At 42.5% G+C, this 21544-nt stretch overlaps 1 protein-coding gene across 2 annotated transcripts; it reads right to left on the bottom strand.

The window, feature by feature from the left end:
• Nucleotides 1–16346: 16346 nt before the first annotated feature.
• NEUROD6 (neuronal differentiation 6) lies at nt 16347–19782 on the bottom strand. Of its 2 annotated transcripts, none has more exons than XM_032305603.1 (2): nt 19493–19782; nt 16347–18032 (listed from the first exon to the last, which is right to left on the bottom strand). In XM_032305603.1, the coding sequence occupies exons 1-2, from the start codon at nt 19508–19510 to the stop codon at nt 17139–17141; spliced, it is 912 nt and encodes a 303-aa protein (XP_032161494.1). In that variant the 5' UTR covers nt 19511–19782; the 3' UTR covers nt 16347–17138. The 2 variants fall into 2 exon arrangements, with proteins under 2 accessions (XP_032161494.1, XP_032161493.1); XM_032305602.1 differs by having other exon boundaries at nt 16347–18173; nt 19493–19779.
• Between the last annotated feature and the right edge of the window lie 1762 nt (nt 19783–21544).

The following is a 21544-nucleotide window of genomic DNA, read 5'->3' as shown; positions in this document are numbered from 1 at the left end:
CCCAAAGTCATAAAGATAGTAAGCAAAGAAGCCAGAATCGTCATCCATGGGATGAAGGTACAGTGTGTGCTCATATACCACTTGCTTTAAAAAAATAACATGGTATGTTTGTAAGACTATATGTTAACTATTTACATGTAAATATAATAAATGGTCCCAAATAACAAATTAATTATATTTTAGTCATTAACTAAAGAATATGTATACCCAAATGTTTTATTGAACTAATTTAGCCTTCACTTACATATTTGAAAGAAGATAAAGCATATTTCTATTAAAAATATCTGTAATTAGGGGCATGTGGGTGGCTCAATCGGTTTCATGTCTGCCTTCCGCTCAGGTCATGAACCCCGGGGTCCTGGGATCAAGTCCCGCATTGGGCTTCCTGCTCAGCAGGGAGCCTTCTTCTCCCTCTGCCTACCTCTCCCCCTGCTGGTGCTCTTTCTCTCTCTGACAAATAAATTAAAAAAAAAAAATCTTTAAAGATATCTGTAATTCAAACACTTAGTTTATATTGACTTTTCCCTTCTATTATTCTGAATGTATTGACTTCTACTCAATGATCATGACTTCTAATTTGATTTAAAGAATACCTTCTCTATCCCTTTAAACTCTCTGGCTGTCACTCTGCCTTTCTGAACCTTAATCCAACCCGCAGATCTAGGGACTCCCTGCACTTGCTCATCTACTCTAACCCTGGAGCCAGTGGCATGCCTAGGTGTGTGGATTCTGGAGCTGTTTGGGGAGGAGGTTGGGTGAGGGTGGAAGATCTTTAACAAAAAGGATGCAAAATGAAAAATACAAAATTAGGTTCATGAATATTTACTTAAGGTACTTTATAGATTTTTTTAAAAAGCTGGAAAATACTAAAAACATTAAGACCTCCAAGTACACACACTTACACACACAATATTTTCAATTGTTAACTGGTTGACAACTTAAAAATACATTTCCCTCCTACAGTTTTTGGCTATATGATTATTATAATTATTGATCCTCTCTTCACAGAACAACAATTTGGTAATACAATTTTTAACAGGATAGAAAGCTGAGCCAGTATTTCCTCCACCATAGTTGATCACAATATCACCAAAAATGATGGCCCACCCATCATTTTTATCCAACTTGGTTCTCTATGTGGGGTGTGCGTGTGTGTGTGTGTGTGTGTGTGTGTGTGTGTGTGTTTATAAATGATTTTAAGGATTAGCAAAGAAGATGTATTTCCTGTATGTTCAAATCAAGATTTTGTAATTTATCACTTGCCTTATTGAACATCCTAAAATGCCTTTACAAACTTTAGTTCAGATGGTATTTTATAAGTTTTCTCAAATAAGCCATTGTATCCAAAAAAGGTGGAATTGTAAGGTGCATTTATACTTGGATATACTGCCTTACCAGATCCACCCCTGACAGGAGAGCTTTCATTTGACCAGACTGAGATGAGACAGAAAGTTTCACTTAACAATTACATATATCCAGTCATTAGTAGGACTTCCCACTGACTAGTGTCTGGCTTCTTATTTTCCCCCATCACCACACTGCTGGGTACTGTAGGACATGAGGCTTTTGGTGCTGCACCTTCATTCCCCATTTAGGTCAGAATGTAGGTAGCATGACTATTCCAGGAAGCTAGCCCTACAGAGAAAGCTGGCCACAGTAGCATGAAGTGACTGAGAACCACAGGAAGATATCCCAGTAACCCCAACATAAATGATCCCTAAGTGAGTGTCCCCAAATCTTCATCTGTAAGAAGAAGCCATATGAGAGAGAGGCAGAAGGACAGAGAGTCAAGGACAGATACCCACCTTGAGTCCTGGCACATACTCTAGACTAAGCTCCAGGTACCAGGGCCCAGAATTCCTTTCCGGAATTCCTGGGCCACTGACCTTCTGGCTTGACCACTCACTGTGTGGAGCATACTTACTCAAGCTTAAATGATGGTCAAGTGGAACCAGGGTGGGGAGGTAGAACAGGAGACAGACTAGCATCTGGGGGATGGCTTTCCCCACATTGCAGGGTCCAAGGAAAAACTCCAAGGAGTCAGAGTATTCTCGCTTTGAACTAGGCCTTCCCATTCATTAGGCAGGCATATTTGTCAAGAGAGCAAGATTTATAACGTAGATGTTCTACAGTGAATATGCAGTACTTGTATTGTTTGAAATAATATTGAAAAACTTGTCACATCTTGTCAAATGTCAAGTAGTGAAAAACTTGTCAAGCAAGCAAAACTTGAAAGGCCTAATCTAGTCATACAATTTAGAAATTCCGTTCGGTGTGTCAAGAAAGTGCACTAGGACATCTGTCTGCTAAAAATTGTTGGATTCTGGGAAGATTGTTGAAGGAACTTTGGCATCAACATTCAGGGTTCCCACAATCGCCAAGCCTGGGAGGTGGAGAAGCAGAGCAAATGCTGCTCCAGGCTTCTGGAGAATCCACTACAAAGCAGAACACGGGGCTTGAGCAAGTAGAAGCACACCTCATTGCTCCCAGTGATAGGTGCTTAGTCACCATCGCTGAACAACATTTCCCTAATGCCTCCCTGCAGAATGGAGCAGACCACAGCGATCTTATAGACTAAGGCCACCTTGGGTTGGTGGAGTCAAGCGCTCAATATGTTTCTGATAATGTAGCCAGAATCTGTCATATTCCTAAAGAGAAATCATTCTTGGATGAAAGAAAATTATTCTCTTTGGGAAGAGGAGAACAGTGACATTTTCAACAAAACAGTGAATTTTTATTGCCCAGCTATTTAAAATTCTAAGCACTATTGTTTGTGTTATGTAACACTTAGAGAATGATACAATGAGGACACATTGTTAATATAATCCTAGAAACAATCAGATACCTTCTCATCTGCTCTTCCACCCTTGGCAAGTAACTGCTGTGGGTCCCCTCCAAATCTCATCAGATTCTGTGCCTCACATAGGCTTGGATAGAAGAGGTGAGAGTCCACAGTTCTCAATGCTAAAATGATGTCCCAACCATCTGGGTTTTAGGACAAGTGGGCCAGCAATCCCTGCAGATACTGGGACCTTCCCCCTTTGGTCTCCCCTCTCTCTTGCTTGCAATTCAGTTCTGTGTATTCAACCACACAGGTCCTCTCTGTCCACTACACAGGAACTGGGCTTGGCATTTTGTTCAGCTTTCAGATGCACGTGGTTTTCTGCCCCACATCACTTAGGAAAAGCTGGAAGGGAGAGATCAGAGCCCCACTAGGGCTCCTCAGTGTGATTCCCTCCTAATGGTCCTTTTCCAATCAGAAGGGAGTAATTCTCCTCCACCTCATTATTTTCCTGCCTAGCTTTCTGCCCTTTGAAGCTGAGTTTTTCCTTCTGTTAACAAACAACTAGGAAAGTGTACTCACTAGTACTTGTACTAATCTTGCAGTTTTATAGCCTGACCTCTGACCAACCTTTTGCCAGAAATGGTTTCTTAAAGGGGCAGTGCCTGCTTTTTCTAAACTTATCAGAAGATCTTAAAAGAGATTCTACTTCCTTCTGGGATCCCCTGGAGAAAACAATACACGCAAAATACAGTTATCTTTTATTCAGGCAGTGGGGTGCCTTTTTGCACTGTCTATATGTCAGATTCCACATGGTGGCCTGGATAGTTGGTATTCAGAAACCAGGCAAGAAATTAGCATTTCAAACTGATACTAAACACAAATTAGACTCATTCTCATCTTCTACGACAGGAATGGCACTTGATAAACACATAGGGAACTTTTGGCGTACAGAACGAATGGATTCAGTTAAGCAGACATTTATTGAGCACCTGCTGTGTGCAAGACATTGTGTTGAGTGCTATACTGAGTTCTGTGAGTCAACAGTATGACCAGGATTTGCAATTTAATAGAGCATATCGCTTTACATGGACATAATATGGAATCTTTAATCTTCATAAAGGGAATAAGTACCATATGAGCCGATGATGGAGTAAATACCCCAGGAAGTCAAGAGAGGGATGGGCAATGCATTTTCAGATTGGGAAGGACAAAGGGAAGCCATAATTCAGGTTTTCTTTCTCATATTTTCTTTTTTTCTAAGGTTTTCTTAACCAGTGTCTTTTTTTGTTTGTTTGTTTTGGCCAGGACTTTTTGAGTCATGCTATGGACAGCCTGTGGAGCTGGAGTTTGAAAGTTTAGGATCTAATTTAAATTCTGCCACTTGCTAACAGGGTGAGTTTGGGCAAGTCACCTAATTTCTCTGTTTTTCTAGATTCGAGACTGGCAATTACATTTATTTGCCACAATCTACCCAAAGGATGGTTGTGAAAATCTATGCAAAATAACACAGGTATCATTCAGGTGGGAGGGCACATTATCATAACAAACTTTTTTCACTAGTTGTTACTGGTTATCAATGTTCTATTTCTAATTTCTAATGTTCTATTTCTTCACTGATCTTCATAGAGTGTTTCTTTTCTAATCACTTCATATTTTCTAGCTTCAGATCAAAACACAGACGACTTCTACAAAGATGTGCAGCTTCATGTCCATTTGAGAACAGAAGCCCTTTGGGCTTGTTTCTCTCACGTAGCCTTGCCCCCTTTTCTAGCAGGAACATCCTTGTCTAGTACAGATCCAAGCAACGATTTACTGCCCTTCTGTCTTCTCAGCTCCTGCCTTTCTCCCTCCTCAATCAGCCCCTCCTTCTGTATATAACAGAAGTGAAAAGGTGCCACTGCCAAATATAAAGTTGAGAAGCGAACTCTGTCACTTAGGGTTTTTTTTCCCCCCAATCATCAGTTTCCTTTGTAAGTTTAACTTTTGACAAGTGGCAGGAAAAACATCTCTGGCAAGATTTCTAGAGTGAAATGTAGTGACTTAACCACAGACTTCATTGTGATTGATGAAGAGATTCTTTCCAGGACAAAGTCTGGAAGGAAAGTGGTTCGACTCATCTGGTCTATTCAACCAGCCTTCAGAATGAGGATGGTAAAGCAAGAAAAGCACTTGTCCAGCACAAAATAAATTGGGGTACTCCATGGCGCCAGTCCATGAGACACAAGTTCCCAAGAACACTCAACACTAGAGGAAGTCACAGGTGACAGGTTTTTCTCTCAGCTTACTGTTCTCTTTTGAGCCTGAGAAATGAAAGCAATTATTATATTTATTTTTCATCTAGAATGATGCAAGTTAGGGATCTCATTCACTAGGGAACTTGAACTCCTTCTCATCTAGGCATGAAATCTAGCTATGAAACATAAGCTACCTATCAATTCTGGCAGGATCATGAAAAAGAAGTCTTAAACTCTGGACAAATTCTTCTATCTCAACCTTTTTAAATGAGCAGGGTATGTGTGTGTGTTTCTCCTTCTTCTTCATCTTCTAAGGAAAAACAGTGAATTAGAAAGAAACTGGGAACCAAAAAAAAAAAAAAAAAGAAGAAGAAGAAGAGTCTTGAGTCTTGGTTAGTATTTGTGATTGGGTGCTTTGGTTTTTCTCCATCAGTAAATGTCCATGTTATAGTAGGCCTATAGCTTTAAAAATATATATTGTCTAATATGATGAAAATAAGAAATAAACCAAACCTCTAATTCCAGAATTTGAAAGCCAGTGTTTCACATTTCCATTAAGTCAAGTGCCCTCTGACTTGACATGCTGGCCTATTCTGTAAATGATTCAATGGACTGACCAGAAACCTAAAATTGAAGCCATATGGAAACTTACTGTGCATATTAAATTGTGTGTAGCAGTGTTAACAGCATCTTGATTTGTGGCTGCAAGTAATAAATGAATTATATTAATTTTGTAGCTGCAAGCTAATTTCTCCAGAATTACTTTTTAATAACCAAGCATCATGTTCGCTGGTAAGATTTAAATACATTTAGGAACAAATTTGTAGACTTTTAAGTAATGCTAGATTGTCATTTTGAAAGCTTAAGAGTGCATTTACTATTTCCCCCCAACACCAAAGTTTTAGAGAGAAAATGATTTTGCTCAAACTGGAGAAGTTTCTTGGTAAACAATGGGTGTGTTCCTACCCAGGAACGGCCCCCATGGCACTACAGCCAAGTGGGAACTGCACTGTTAGAAGTGTTCCCCTGCTCACCCCTGCCCCAATTTCATAGGTGATTTGTCTCTATCATGGAATTTCCCATTTCCTCCCTTCTGTTGGATTAAAACTAATCATGCTTTCATGTCAGCGCAAAACTTTGAAAATTGTGGTCAGTGGTCTTAAGAGAAGCTATTTAGTTTGGTAGTGGAGACTATAGGTTCTGGGGGCCAACTCCCTTGGATTGATCTTTCATCCCACTGCTTACAAACTATGTGACCTTGGGCTGGTCTGTGTGCCTCGGTTTTTTGAGGGGGACAAATGATAGTATGTATCCCACAGGTTGTTGAGAGGATTAAAAGAGAAAGTAGATATAAAGCCCTTGGATGAGAGCCACCTTGATGATGCCTCATTGAATGTGAGCTACTGTAATTCTCTGGGGGAGAATGAGTTTCATGGGAAGCTGGGGAGGTTGCTGGTCAGGCAAACCTACATGGAATCCCAGATCTACCGGTTACTGTTCTTAGACATTAAATGAGCTTAGATAAGTTGCTTCACTGCTCTGAACTTCAATGGAATGAAGTTATCTGTACAATGGAATGTCCATACCAAACCTGTCTCCCTGAACTGCTAGGAGAGATATAGGAGACGAAATGTGAAAAAGTATAACATAAGGCTAGTCATGCAATAGTTTCAACAAATATTCACATTCATTTCCTCTCTCTTTCATGGGAAGTAGCCTCATTTCTATTATTTGGGGTGGGGGTGAGGTCACAGCTCAGTCAGATGGCCCATTTGCCACTATAATCTCAGACTCCATGCCAAAGGAGATTTCTGACAATAGGGACAATATGAAAAATCTATACTCACAACTAATGTGCTAAATGTTTATATATAACTTTTAAAATATATTTTATTTTTTGGCTATAATATTTCTTTCTAATTATGTTTGATAATGGCTAATATTATAATTAGATGGCCTTCTCTGAAGGAGGAGGAAACTAGCTTATACTGAAAAAGATATTGCTATGGGTAATCTGTATGTGAGTCATTGGAATGGTAATAGCCCAAATGTTCAACACAGATTCTAATACCAATCATTAGTTATTGAGTGCTCACTATGTACCAGACACACTGAGTGATCTACTTACAGGATTTAATCTAATCTTCCCCTAAATGCTCTCAAGTAATTGTTACGGGATCTCACAATTGCAAGTAAAAATACTGAAGACAGGTTTAAAAAGAGACTCCCTTGTCCCTTCCTAAATTGATGGTTCAGCTCATGCATGTGTTGGAATGCAGTAAAGTGGTCAGTTTCAGTTTTTTCTTTTCTTGTTATAATATCTGATTTTATGACACCAAGCTTTATAACAAAGGACTTTTAAAAACCTGTACAAAAATATTGCTCCAAAATCTTGCAGTTCGGAGCCATATTTTCATTTGTCTGCATGGTCCTCAGTGATCCTACCAGGAGTCAAGGTCAGTTGTGGTCCAGCTCCTGCAGCAATACAGAGAGGATTCTGTATTCAACCCCACACACAAGCACAAACTATACTGTGCCACATTCAACACCGCAGCAAGCTGTACCTGGAGAAACACTATTGGTGCTCCCCTCTCCCCCCAGGTTCATTCCTCTGTTCTTTTCAGTCTCCACACACTGAGTCTGAGTGCACCCCTGCCCCAACTTCCGATTGCAGCACAGACCCCTCTCTTGAACTCCAGACGTAGAGAGCTGCCATTGGACCGCCTGCCCCTCCATGCGACTGGGACTGAACACAAGGCACTTAATCTCAGCAAGTTACAAACAGAGCACAGATGTCTACCTGTTTTTCAGCCTCTCCTCTCTTCCTCACTTCGAGGTCCAGGCAGTCACCAGCAATGATTTCTCTCTGTTCATCACCCCTTAGGCCTCTCCCTTCCTTCCTAGTCCATAGTCATCTTGCATTGGAGCTGTTTCCTGACAGGTTCCCCTGGGTCCAGTTCCCGGGGACCCTCCCACAGTGCACATCTGCTGATGTGCTCCTCCAGAAAGACCCTCCAGCAGACTCCCCCACAGACCCACGAGGCTTTCCATGGTGTTGGCTTGGCTGGCGCCAAGGCCCACCTCAGGCCAATCCCAGCTCACTCCAAACATCCCCGTCAAACTGGACTTGCAACTCCAGAATTGATTTGCACCTTCTTCTTTCCAGCTGAACATTTCTGCCTGAAACTCCCTTCTGTTAGAGTCTCAGAGGGGCTTCCAAATAAGTAACAGCTGCTTAATATGATAAGACATAGGCAGATGAAAGCCAAAGATCAACCTTATAATTGATGAGGTTAAAGTTAGAGAATTTTGCTTTGAGTGTGAGCTAAATGAGCTTGCTAACACAACTCTAGAAATGGGAAGACTGTTTCAAGTGATCATAGGAAACACTGGAAGACCCCAGAAGACTGCAGGACCTCTGTCATTTCTTAACTTAGAACTCTAGGGACCAAGGGAGGATGGAAAGGAGGAGGGGCTGAGACACACATGCCCAGTGTTCTTTGACAACATCCTCTAATCAATTTAGAGATCAATTTCTTCCCCAGAGAAGGGGTTTAGGAGCTACTGCAAAGCCAAGAATGTTAGACCTTTCTATTTGGATGGAAATAACAAGAAGAGGAAAGCATTCCCACTGTACACCCTCTCACGCTGGTCCACCTGTGAAATGTCTTTAACTGGAGCATCTCCTACAGGAAGCTCCTGGTCCTGCCTCCCCAGTGGCCTAGCCCAGAATAAGCAGATTTTGCCTCCATTTATGTCCCCTCCAGTAATGCCTTTAATTTAGTCATTTATATTTAACTATATGATGTCTTCTCTCTTATTGGACTCCCTGTTCTTAACCATGTCTTCTTCATTTTTTATACACTTTATACCTAGTGCAAAGAATAAATCTTTTTTATTAAAGATTTTATTTATTTATTTGACAGAGACCACAAGTAGGCAGAGAGGCAGGAAGAGAGAGAGGGGGAAGCAGGCTCCCTGCTGAGCAGAGAGCCCGATGTGGGGCTCGATCCCAGGACCCTGAGATCATGACATGAGCTGAAGGCAGAGAGGCTTAACCCACTGAGCCACCCAGGTGCCGCCCCTAGTGCAGAGTCTAATAAACAGTAATTTATTAATAGATATTTGTTGAATGGGTGTTCTTTTGGCCTTGGTTATTCGGACCCCAAGAGAACAGGGAGCACCCTGTCCTGCTCAGACGTGTGTCTACCTCTCTCCCAGCACCTTCTACAACATTGGCGCTGGATGGCACCCCTGGGTGGGGGACTCATAGGCATCCTTACTACACCAGAAACTCCACGAGAATGGGAAGCTGGTCTCCCCTTTTCCTCACTGTGTCCATACCACCTAGAGCGGTGCGTGACTCATCAGAGCAGGGACTCAATAAGTAATTGTTAAATCAACAACTCCTCTCATTCCATCCTCCACTTTTTGCCTCTCTTGAGGATGAAAACACATGAAGACCATGACCCGTTATTCTGAGGTCTTACTGAAGGCATGAAGCAATTGCCAAAACAGTGCCCTAATGTTCTCTAAGACAGGTTGGTGATTTTGTGTGAGGGACTCTATCTTTTAGATAGAGTAAATAAAATTTGTTATATTTTACATATAATAGAATTATGTTCTATAATATACTAAAATTATATTGATTAAGTTCACTAGCCTAAATTGTATCACAACATGCTACTTGGATCTAACCTGTATTTTAAAAAATTGTTGTTCATGTTGTTCAGATTTAGTAGGAGTCAGTATGTTGATACTATGTTAACAATAAGGACAATAGCTGGCTTCATCAACTGCGTGCTTGCTCTGCACCAGGAAGTGAATTAGTATTTTTCCTAAGTGATCACATTTTATCTTCACAACCCGATGACATATGTGTTATTATTCTCACTTTTTAGGTGAAAATCTGATCCTTAGTGTCAGTTGTTGTTGGATGTGAGAGGTCTGTGCTGTTCTGTCTGTGATTCATGATGTTCTTCTGTAACAAAGCCAGAGCTTATCTACCCAATCATAATCACTGAATCAAGTACTTAATGAACGTATGTACTATACAGACACAAAGAGGATTAAATATTGTCCCTGCCCTCAGGGAGCATACAATCTAGTCATATCTATATGTTAACAGCAATATGAAGTCTAAGTAAGATTTTGAATACAATAACATTTAGGCAGCAAAGATTTAGATGACAACTATATAACCAAAACAACAGAGATGTGACTTCAGAGCAGCATGATGCCCTACAGATTGGCGGGCTCTGGGAGCCTTCATATTGGAGGTGGCCTTGAAGTACATGTGAATTTGAGAAAGTGGAAACTAGAAATGAGGACATCCCAAATAGGTGGAACATCACGAGACCCAAAGGCAGATAGAGGTACAACAAACAAGTTCAACCTCAGGGACATTTTCCTGTTGTACAGAAGTGGTCTAATCTTGCTCCTCAGAGATATCTCAGGAGCTAGAACACAGGTGAGGGTGTCTTGGTTCCAGGCCCTCTAGTCTTGTCTTCACCAGGATCAGAAACCTTTTTTATGTGTCCACTAACTCCCAAGTTACCATTTGAACAAAGCATACTGATTTTTTTTAAAAAGCAGGTGAAAACCATTGATAATGAAATGGGATATCAGTTTGGAGAAGTGGACTACAGATTCCACCCATGAGGCATTGGGTGCCAAATTAGGGACTGTGGAATACTGCCTAGGGATGAAAAATATCAGGACAGGTTTTGTCCACCTTTGTCCATTAGTGTTGTGCCCATGGGAGAGTGACATGACTCTGCTGATTTGGTTTCCAAGTAAAATAAGGATGATATAAATTAACAACTAATGCTGAAGTTCCTGGAACTACAAAAGATGAATATGTGAAAGGTATTTTGTAAATTCTAAAGTGCTATATGATATCAAAAGTTGTTTTCAGTTTTAATATGGAGGTGACGTGATAAGAGGAAATCATCAGAACATGGAAACTAACTTGAAAGTACAGGGGCCAGAAAGAGAAGGAAAAATGAGAAATATTTATATCTTTTTTTCATACACATTGCAAGAAAGTTCTGGAAACAGCTAGCAGGAGTGGTAGTGTTTTGGAGAGGGCTCTACTGTCCACATGTTGAACTTTAGAGGACAATGGGATCACTAAGTGGAGGTATTTGGTGGCCTGAAGTACAGTCTGGTAGTCCTCAAGTGGGGGACCCAGGAGGAGAAGTAGGATCCATAGGACAATGAAGACAGATTCAGTGGGGGTGCCTAGAAAAGATGAGAGAAGGCAGAAGAGCTGGTAAAGGAGACAGAAGAAGAGTAACCAAAGTATGAGGTGACCCACACTATCTAGGGAGGGCAGGGGCAGCCAGGGAGCAAGGAAAGAGAAGGTCTGAAAGACAGTCACTGGGCATCAGTAACTTGTGTTACTTCTCACGATCCTTCTTTTACCAGAAACCAAGAATCTACAAAGTCATGTCCTTGCCCTCACTCGCAAAGCTGGTGGACCCAGCTGGACAAAGCTGGGCCCTCAGGCTTTGCCCTCAGGTGATCTTGCACATCCCCTTCATTGGCACCCAGGGCTTCCTATAATGAGATCTCTTGTCAGCTTTTTCCAACCTGCTCTTTCAACTCTTTTTATCCCTGGTTTTTACACACTTTCATGTTTAAACATCAGTATGCTTTGTTCAAAGGATACCATAGGCGTTAGAGTAAATATGACAACATATGCAGACTCTGTTGGATGGTGGCAGTGGAGGAAGGACTGCAGCGGAGCAAAGAGACAGGGCGGTAAAGAAGGTGTGACATTTCGTGTCAAGCGCTTATTGGAAAGTTTCAACTGGGAAGAAAAGAGAGCAAGAGGCTAGGTGGGGCTTTAGGATGAAGAGAGGTGTTCTGTTGTTGTTGTTCCGTTTTGGTTCTCCAGTTTGGGAGGGAAGTCTTACATACTCAGCCGAGTCTCTGCCGAGGTTAGAGCACTGCATTACACATCTAGTATGAGAGCACAGGGTGTAGACCCTCCCCTTCCATCTCCTGCTGTATAGCTACTCAGTGTAAGAACTTGAACCTTGTCCTAATTTGGGAGACTGATTAAGAAACAGGGGCCCTGAGGGAGAGAGGGGAGACCCCACAAGTAGGGAAAGTATCAGATGCAGTGAGGTCAAGTGAGAAATGGCCGGAGGGAAGGGAGGCTGCAGTAGCTTTGTGTAGAGCATCAGGTTTTGCTTGAATCTACTCTCTGGGATGGCTGAGGGCCCTGGGACCAAGAGAGCTGAGTTATTAAAGCTGGAGACCCTTATCAGGAGCCCGAGCACTCTGCCTTTCCTTTAAAATGAGAACATACTGTTTCTCATGGCCAGAGACCCACCGACAGGTGATGAGGGAGAGAAAGCAGTTCCAAGGGAGAGGGCAGATGCTCACGAGACATTACATGGAGGTCAGAGGTGGGTTGCTGGGGTACATCACCAGCCGTGGGATGCCTCAGTAGAGGGGGCATCAGCACAGACAATTTGGGGACCTGGGGATATAGGAAACCCTGGCCTTCCATGCCTTCCAACAGAGCAAGAGACCTGAAGTCATGCAATTTACAGGGAGGAAGGAGGACTGGGTATAAGAATTAAAGTACTTAGAATACACAAGCTGGGGAGCTAAGAGAGCATGTGTAACACAGATTTATGTCAGATGGGAAAGAGATGGTAGAAACAGGAAACAGAATGCTTGGGCAAAGGATACTCTCTCAGAGAGGAGAAGAAGGATTTGGTAGACAGCAGAGTGAAAGGCACTGGTCCTGGAAAGAAGTAAGCAAGCCCAGCCACACACAGCCAGCAGGGGAAAGTGCGTGTAAAGATGGGGTTCACAGATGGGGCTCACAGTACTACAAAGAGGATAACTAAGACAATCTCCTGTCTGATAGACTGAACCTTCGGGCTAAGGCAAGTGATGCCACATGCAGAATGTGTCAGGTTTGAGGCCAGGGCAGTGCAGTGTGGTCAGCATGGTTCAGCATGGTTCAAGATAACCCCATGATGGCACTGATGAAGAATGCATGTACTTCAGCAGTGGTCCAGTGGAGGCGTGCTGTGTGATATGTCCCATTAACACCTGGATGGAAGACATGTCTGGCAACAACATAGGCCTCCTGAACTGTGGGGAGCGTTTTGGAAACAATTAAAAATCTTATTGAGAACCCGTGATGTTCGAGGCAGAGTGCTAAGGTGGTCCACACAGCATATAAGATAAGGCCCAACCTCTTGAAGATTCAGAGTCTGGAAAGGGAGGCCTAGTAAGTGCCTGACCAACACACATCTTCTTCTTTCTTACTTGCAGGTGGCACTATGTTCTGATAAAAGGATGTATTTCCCAGCTTCTTTTAAATCTGGAGGTGACCAGTGAGATATTAAGTAGAAGTCATAAAAACTTTCTAGAAGGCTCTGATCAGGTGGATGGGACACCTTTTTGCCATCCCCTTCCCTTCTCCATAATTGGAATGAGGACGTGATGGTTAGTACCCCAACAGCCATTTTGGGTCATGAGGCAAATTTGAAATTGGAAGCACCATGCTAAGGTTAATGGAGGTAAAAGGAACCTAGGCCTCTGGTGACCCTGGACAGTCATTTCAGTCCTGTACTACCTACTACTTGTTTTATTTTGTTGAGGGTATATGTGTATCTGAGTCTGTCTATCTGTTTACCTATTAATCAAGTCCTGACATAGGAGAAAGGACAAACAGAGAGACACAAGATTTGTAATATAAAAAATAAATGTAATATTCACATAATTCAACACAAAAGAAATGCCTCTCCATGTGAAAGGCAGTCATTATTTAAAAGATTCAGAAAAGAGAAAGGCCTTTCATCCTTTCACGTTGGGAGATGAGGAAAGCAGAAGGTCAGAAAGAGAGCAAGGAATGAAGGTATCCTGACCTTTTGGCTTCTATATGCTGTCTCCCTGAGGCTGTAATAAGAGGTTCATGGTGACACAGAATTTTGACCCAAATCTGACTCCTAAGACTTCCCAGTCCTGAAGTATACTTTCTATACTATCCTATTTCCCCTTCTATTGGAGTCAGACCTTAAAAGGCAAGATTCTGCAATGCATGGCATCTGCAGTGTTGGTATGTGAAAGAACAAGTCATGATTTCTCAAGATTGCAGTCCCTGGGGAACAGGTACAGCCTTGCTGAGGAAGAGAACTGACACCCTGACCTTGGTTAGTGTAAAGGGGACCAGCTGGGTGGTTCCCATACCAGGGGTCATCAAAGGATAGGGACGCAAAGTGGGACGCAAAGGATAATTAAATCACAGGGCGCAGTCCCACACATCTTACTAACACACAACATGGTATCCCAGATCTCAGCAGCCCGGCAGAGGAGAGCGCCCACATCGGGTTTGTGCACCCAAACTATAGAAGAAATTTCATGATCTCTGTGGTCTGTGCTGGAAAAGCCCACTCTTTTGCTTGAGTTCATTTCAAACAAAGCACTGAGATAAGACACTTCTGCATGTTTGCTTCTTCCCCACACATTCAGCCAGCTGCTTTTTCCCTTAGCGTTCCTGTATTGCCAGAAGGGAGAGGGAAGAATGCATCTCCTGTGGCAGTCTCTACTTCCAACATGGCTTTGCGACCCTGGAAAGACCGCAGTTTTCAAAGCCTGTCTGGACAAAGGAGACTCTTAGCCGGCGCAATGCTGTTCACAGTCAGGCAGCGGGTCACCTTGGAACAAGGTCGGGGAGACCGCACTTACTCTGTTAGTGACTAAACAGAAATGCCTTAATTTTTCAAGTCAGCTTCTTCTTGTTCCAGATGCTTCCTCACTTTCTTGCTCTTCGCTCAGACGGGGTGAGCAGTGATCAGACTCCCAGTATCAAAGGGGCTTTAAAGAGGCCTGGCAATCCTGGACACAGTCCCGGAGAAGGCAAGTTTTGAGCGCGTCTGCGAGGACGCGGGCGAGTCATTCCTGAGTCGGACAGACAGGAGACTGATGGCTCCCTACCTCGGGCAAACTTCTCTCCACCCCTAGAGGGCACACTTCCTCCTCTTTCCCCGACTTCATGCCCTCGCGGGATTGGAATGAACAGGTGCTGTCACCACCGCTTAGAACGGCACGTTCAAAACCAGCCAAGTCCTGCGCCAGCAGCTGCTTGGGCACCTTTACCCCTCGGACCGCGTCTGCGGTGCGCGCTAACGCGGGGGGAGCTGGAGAGTCGCTGCCCCTGGAGAACCCCGTCGCAGGCCTTTCAGCCTGGGCTCTAGAAGTCCCGCAGGCGTGGGAGGGCAGGACAGGGGCAGATTTCCACGGAATGTGGGCAAACTGGAGCGGCCGCCGCCGCCGCCGCTCCCTCCACTGCGGTAGACGGGGCGGGTGAAGAGGCGACGCCCTTTCCAGCCTCTCGGGTCCTGGTACCAGGAGGTCGTCTCCTCCTAGCTTCAGACCACGGCATCCGGGCCCGCCGGTTCCCCGGAGCGCGAAGCCCCTTTCCTGGCCGGCGAGGTCGGCTCGGGAGCTGCTCGCAGGGCCCCCGGCCCCAGGGCGCCCACTGCGGGCAAGCCACGGTCAGTGCAGCCTGTGCCCCTGTGCCGGGGTGACAAATGTGGGGGCGCGAAGCCGCCTCTGTCCTCTTCACGCGCCGCCCGAGAAGAGCCGTCGGGCCTGCGCCGTCCCGGGCAGTGCCTGCGGGGCGCAGGAGTGGGCAGCGCCGGGCGGCGGTGAGCGCGGACCCCCTGCCCGGGCCCACCCGACCCGCTCCGTCCCGCCACCGCAGGACCCATTTCTGCTAACCTTGCCGGCCTTCGCAGCTGTTGCCCGGCTCCCCCTGGGGGGCAAACCTGAGCAAGAGGGCAGCTGGAGGGAGGTCACTGCCACCTTGGTTTTTATTCTAGAAGGGGCTCAGTTTTGCCTAAGAGGGTGAGCTCCCCAGGCGCTAGCTATTCAGGTAGGTGTTTGGTGGCCTTTTGTCAGGAAACTTTTAATCACACAGAATTTAGCCTCTAATCGGCCAGACTTATTTAAACCGAGCAGCGTAAAACCTTCCATTTTTAACATCCACTCTTGGTGTTTGCTGGAAATTTGCCACCGAATTTCGGCTGGAGCTGAAGGTTACCAGGATTTATCATTGTTTCCCCAGGATGTTTAACCCTCATGGGCTCCTCTTCTTTCATTTAACATACTTAGAAAAAAAAAAAATTCTTGTAAGCGCTTTGGCCATTTTGTTTAAGAAATTTGTTTTACCTTGTACGGTTGAGATCCAGAAATATTTCTGAAATGGGGAGAAGGGAGTGTTAGAGACAGAAAGCAGCTGCGTACCAGGAAATAATAAGTACCGTGCAAAAATATCACAGCTAATAGATGTCCTTTAGGAGTGTAAATATCTATGTTTAATTGCTTTAAAAATGTGGGGTGGAAAAACACAATTATACATTGTGATAACAAACCTGTACAGATAATTTCTGAATAATACAAAACAAGTGCTGAAAAATTTTTCTTTACGATTGAAATAATTGTTCCCAAATCATGACACCGTCCACCCAAATATCTTGTTGCCCCATCTGCAATACTTGAAGAGGAATAGTTACCAATTGAATGCATTTAGATTCATCCTTAATAAAAAGAAAATTGCATAGCTTTTTATATTGTTGCACATCCTCAAATGCATTTTCCAATATCAATGTCACCTTCGTGTTATTCTCAATATTTTCAATTTTCAGAGATACATAATATATAATTGCTAGTAATTATAAACACATCATTTTATTCATCTGATTTTAATAACATGCATTTTTATAATTACTGTACAACTGAAATAGACATTGAGTTATGCTGTGTGCATGTCTTTATTCAACAGTATATTCTTAGACACCTTGTTCAAACAAATTAAGTGAATTTAAAAGAAAATAAAACAAGGGGGAAAAAATCCTTCCAGTAAAAACAGAATCACAGTGCTTTACAGACTAAAGGAAAGGAAAAGAAGTTCTCATACGAAAAGAGATTTATTATTACATAGAAAATTCTCACAATAGTTGAAACACACTTCAGGAACTAGTAAACACCTCAGATAGAGTTGTGCCAATTACTCAGCCCACAAGCATCTGCTTTGTCTTAATTAGACGGGGGAGGTGAATGACCACTGTTTATTTTCATTTTCCTCATTAATTATGAAAAACTGCATTTAATTCATCTTGCATGGTGAGAGATTGGCTGCGCAGATGTAAGTCGTAAGGGAAGTGGCTGTCGGTGGGCAACCTGAACATGGCACCCTGCCCAAGGGGACCCCTGGGTGGCACTGCACAGTAATGCATGCCGTAATTGTAATTTTTGCCATAGTCCAAGGTTTCTTCTTGCTTCAGGGAAAATATCCCATTATAGTTAATTGGGGGAGGACTTAAGGGACCTTCAAACTGAGGGCTGGCACACTCAGGGGAGGTGCTTTCATAGAAGGATTCATACGCACTGCAATAATTGTAGGGTTTCATGGACTTGGAATTATCAAGAGTTCCATGCCCTGGGGGAGTGGTGAGCTCAGGGCTGTGGTAGGGTGGGTAGAAAGTAGAGTAGGGCGACCTTGTGTGGTGCGCAGCCTCCCCACCCTGACCCATCAGGAAACTCCTGGCGTTGAGCTGCAAGCACCCTGCCACCAAGTTTGTAGTTGGCTGGGAGAGACCTTTGCATAAGTTTTGGACGAACGTGAGCAGATCAGGTCTCTTGCCGATTCTCAGAATTTCAGAAAGTGCCCAGATGTAGTTTTTGGCCAGTCGTAAAGTTTCTATTTTGGACAGTTTTTGGGTTTTGGAATAACAGGGGACCACTTTTCTTAAATTGTCCAGAGCGTCGTTGAGGCCGTGCATCCTGTTTCTCTCACGTGCATTAGCTTCCTGTCTCCTGAACTTGACCCTCTCCAGTCGGAGCTTGGTCGTCTTTTTTTTCCTAAGACCCCTCCTTCTGGGCAAGCCATTTTCATCTTCCTCTTCCCTGTCTTCTTCCTCTTCTTCCTTCTCGGTTTCTTCTCCTGGGGCCCTTTTGATGCTCTTTCCTCGAAGGACAATCTGTTTGGAAAAGCTTTCTGGTTTCTTAATTTGCTTCTGGTCCTCACATTCTCTAGAAAACTTTCTGCACATCTGGGATTCTGGCATTACAACAGACTCATCAAACGGTAGTGTTAACATGGTTCTCTAATCTTAAATTACCTGAAAAAGTGCCAGCACAATATTTAAAGTGTTTTCATTTTTAAAGTCGATACACTTAAAGCATATTTAATGACTTATTCATAAGAATACAAAAACACATGAATAAGACTAATTCTGGGACCTAGTTTTTACATTAAATAGAATCTTTGAGTTTGTGCAGACTAGTAATTATAAAAAAAAAACATTGGCACATGCAATAGGATAGATTTTTATAGGCAAATTATCAAAAGAAAATAAAACAAGAAGCATTTATGATAATGCCACCACCATTTCCACTTCCCTTTGATTTTAAACTGGTTTTAATGCACAAAAAGGACCGTGGAATTTAAGCAAATGCAAAACATGGTATAGCAATGCAGAATTTCATTAATTCCAATTCCCCTGAGTACCACATGAGAAGAGACCCCAGTTTTTAAAATAAAAAAGTGTTATCTCTCCATTAGCTGACAGATTTGTGAGGTGTTTTGTTTTGTTTTGTTTTAGAAAAAGAAATAAGCCTTAACTTTATCTACTGTATTATATAACTGCAAATTTAGATAAGTGACTATTGACATTTACAAATTTAAAGAAAAGATTAACCAGAGCCAATGTTTTTAAACTGATTTCTTTCTGATTAGTGAAGAAATATGTAAAAGAGCACTATTTTCCCAGCCTTCACAAAAAAAAGGGGGGGGGTTGGGGCTAATTTGGAATAAACTCCATAAATAAATTAAAAAAATAAAAATCACTGGCATTTTTTTTAATCAAAGAAAATGCTAAGACTGCTTTTACATTGACAATTTTTCCAAATGTAATCGTCTGTTTGCTGCTGTTCAAATCATCCTGGACAAAAAACCACTCTCGTAGTGTTTTTGTTCTACGAGCCACAGAAGTCTCCCTCTAGCTAATATCTGACAGGAACGGTCCAAGGATTCTGACTGCAATTGTGCACGTGTGTTCAGAATCCCGAATGAAAGGGGAAAATAATTTGTGTTTCAAATGCAATTTTGGCTTTCGTTTGGTGAAGCAGCAAGTATTTTCATCTAAAGTCTTCAAACAAATAAGCACTTTAAAACAGAGACTTTTCAATTTAACAATCTCTAGCCCCCTCAGCACACACACATACACACACACACACACAAACTCTTAGTAATGTCCACATACTTGCAGTGTTACATAATAGCAGTGAAAGTATGTGACAATTACATCATAAGAATGAAATATGATAAGAAGTTATAGATGGCAAAGAGCATATAAATACTATAAGACAGTGACACTGTATCTTTAAATACTTGCATGCAAAGCCAGCATCAATTGAAGTAGATCTTTATTTATATTACCTTAGGTTTTAATTTCATTCAATAATCAGTTTTCATTTTGTATCTTCCAAATCTTTTCAGGCTGAGTGTCGCATCGTCTCCTGGAGTCTCTAGATCTGTGTATATCTGCACTATCTCATTGATCTCTAAAAAGTGACATTGATGCCAACTGCCAGAGCTGGTACCCATGCCATCTGCTAGTGACGTCACAGGGCAGAGAGAACCATGTGATCCTCTCTCTTGGGACCTTCATTCTGCACTGATCATCTGGCATCCCTGTAAGTGGGTACCAGCATTCATGCATCAACACAGAAGGTTAGACTGATAGGGAAAAAATCTGCACCAGCATTTCACATACAGTAGGTGCGTTTCTCCTCGAGCTGCTTCGGCTTCACTGGCAGTCTGGAGAAATAGCTGTGTTAGTGTTCAGTTTCGCCCTGCCAACGGTGTAACTATTAGGTAGTCGTTAATATTCCATTCATTTACAAGGTGGGCTTTTGTGTGAGCGAGAGGTTTTTGTTGTTGTTGATGTTGACGTTTTGTAAAGATCACCATCCCGTTCGTGCACCTGGGTACCCGGGGAGAGAAAGCCGTGAGGAGGAGCTGAAATCGGGAAAAGGGTCTTGAGATGCTTAAGCAAACTAAGATTTGTGTAAGCGAACAGGGATCAACAAAGGTCTCCTTATTTCCTTGTTTTGTTTCATGGCATGTAACTTATGGGTGTGTGTCTGTGTGTTCTCTTATTAACATGTACGACTTCTGTGCTTCTTGGGAATTTGGAATAAAAGAACAGTCTCTCCATCTGGGGTCTGAAAGACATCTTCCGACGCTCCCCTTTCTACACTTGCTGGTACCTTTCAACAACTTTTCAGAGAGATTCTTTATCTATGTCAAATGCAGAGACGTCTGCAAGTCTCCCGTGAAAGATTTCAAACTGCATTCTCGGGTCCTCTACCCAAAAGTCACAACTCCACTCGAGCCTTGTCCCAGTCTCTTTCCAGCGTGAACTTGCTTGTTCTTTCTCATTTCAGTTCATACACAATAAATATAAAAAATAGCTCTGAGGTTTTTGTCTTGCTCTCCCTGGCATGCTGCTGAGTATTTTAATCAAAGATTAGCTTTTCTGTTTTCTGAAGCCCTCAGATTTCTTTTTCCCTTTCTCTTAAAAATCTCCTCCTCACGCTTTCCCCCCTCTAGATGAACACCCAATTGAAAAGTCTCCTCATTCTTGTATCGCTGTCCGATTGTTTTTCTTTGTCAGATTTATTCATATTCCTCTTTTTCCCCACTCCCCACTTTTGGTATCTTAACGAAAGTGGAGTAGAAAGAGTTAAGCAAAACTGGCAGGGCCTTATTGATAAAATAAACTGTGAAACCAGAGGCAAACTCCACCTCTCCGCCTTCCTCTCCTTTTCTCTGCTCCCCTGTCACCCCGTTCCCTTGCAAAAAAAAAAAAAAGAAAGAAAGAAAGAAAGAAAGAAAGAAAGAAAGAAAGAAAGAAAGAAAGAAAGGGAGTATTTTATTTTATTTCAGAATTGCCCGTCAGTAAAGTAAAAAGTGCACTTAAAAAAGTTTAAAAATGGACAAACACAACCTTTGTTGTTTGACAACTGAATAATCTCTTTCTATAAAGTGAGACAGTATGCTTTTGGTATTAAAGTAATCCCTGGCAGAGTTGTAACTGTTGAATCTGTGTTAGCATTCCCCTTATAAATCCCAGTTTTGAAAGGTTTAGAATTCTGCTGCTTTAATGCACTTTGGTTCCAAATTGGCATTGGGGGCCTCAAATTTAATTCAATTCTGCTCCTGTCATATCCCACTCATTCCCGTCCCCCTCGAAGTTGTTCAGCTTTGCCTGGACAGTTCTAGAAAAGATGGGGAAGATGGTAAAAAGGAGAATTATGCTAGGTAAAAGAAAAATAATTTTTCTCTCTCAATGGTCTGCTAAAATTGCAAATTTAAAAGAAAAATAAGCCTATACATTAATAAGTTAAGTGAAGTAGATTGGCCTCGATTACCTTTTTAAAAAGTCAGACACACCAAAGGCATTTCAAAATGTGTTGTTTAAGGGGA

Source organism: Mustela erminea, chromosome 11 (genome assembly GCF_009829155.1).
Source record: "Mustela erminea isolate mMusErm1 chromosome 11, mMusErm1.Pri, whole genome shotgun sequence".
Lineage (NCBI taxonomy): Eukaryota > Metazoa > Chordata > Mammalia > Carnivora > Mustelidae > Mustela > Mustela erminea.
This window is presented reverse-complemented; position numbering and strand designations above follow the sequence as displayed.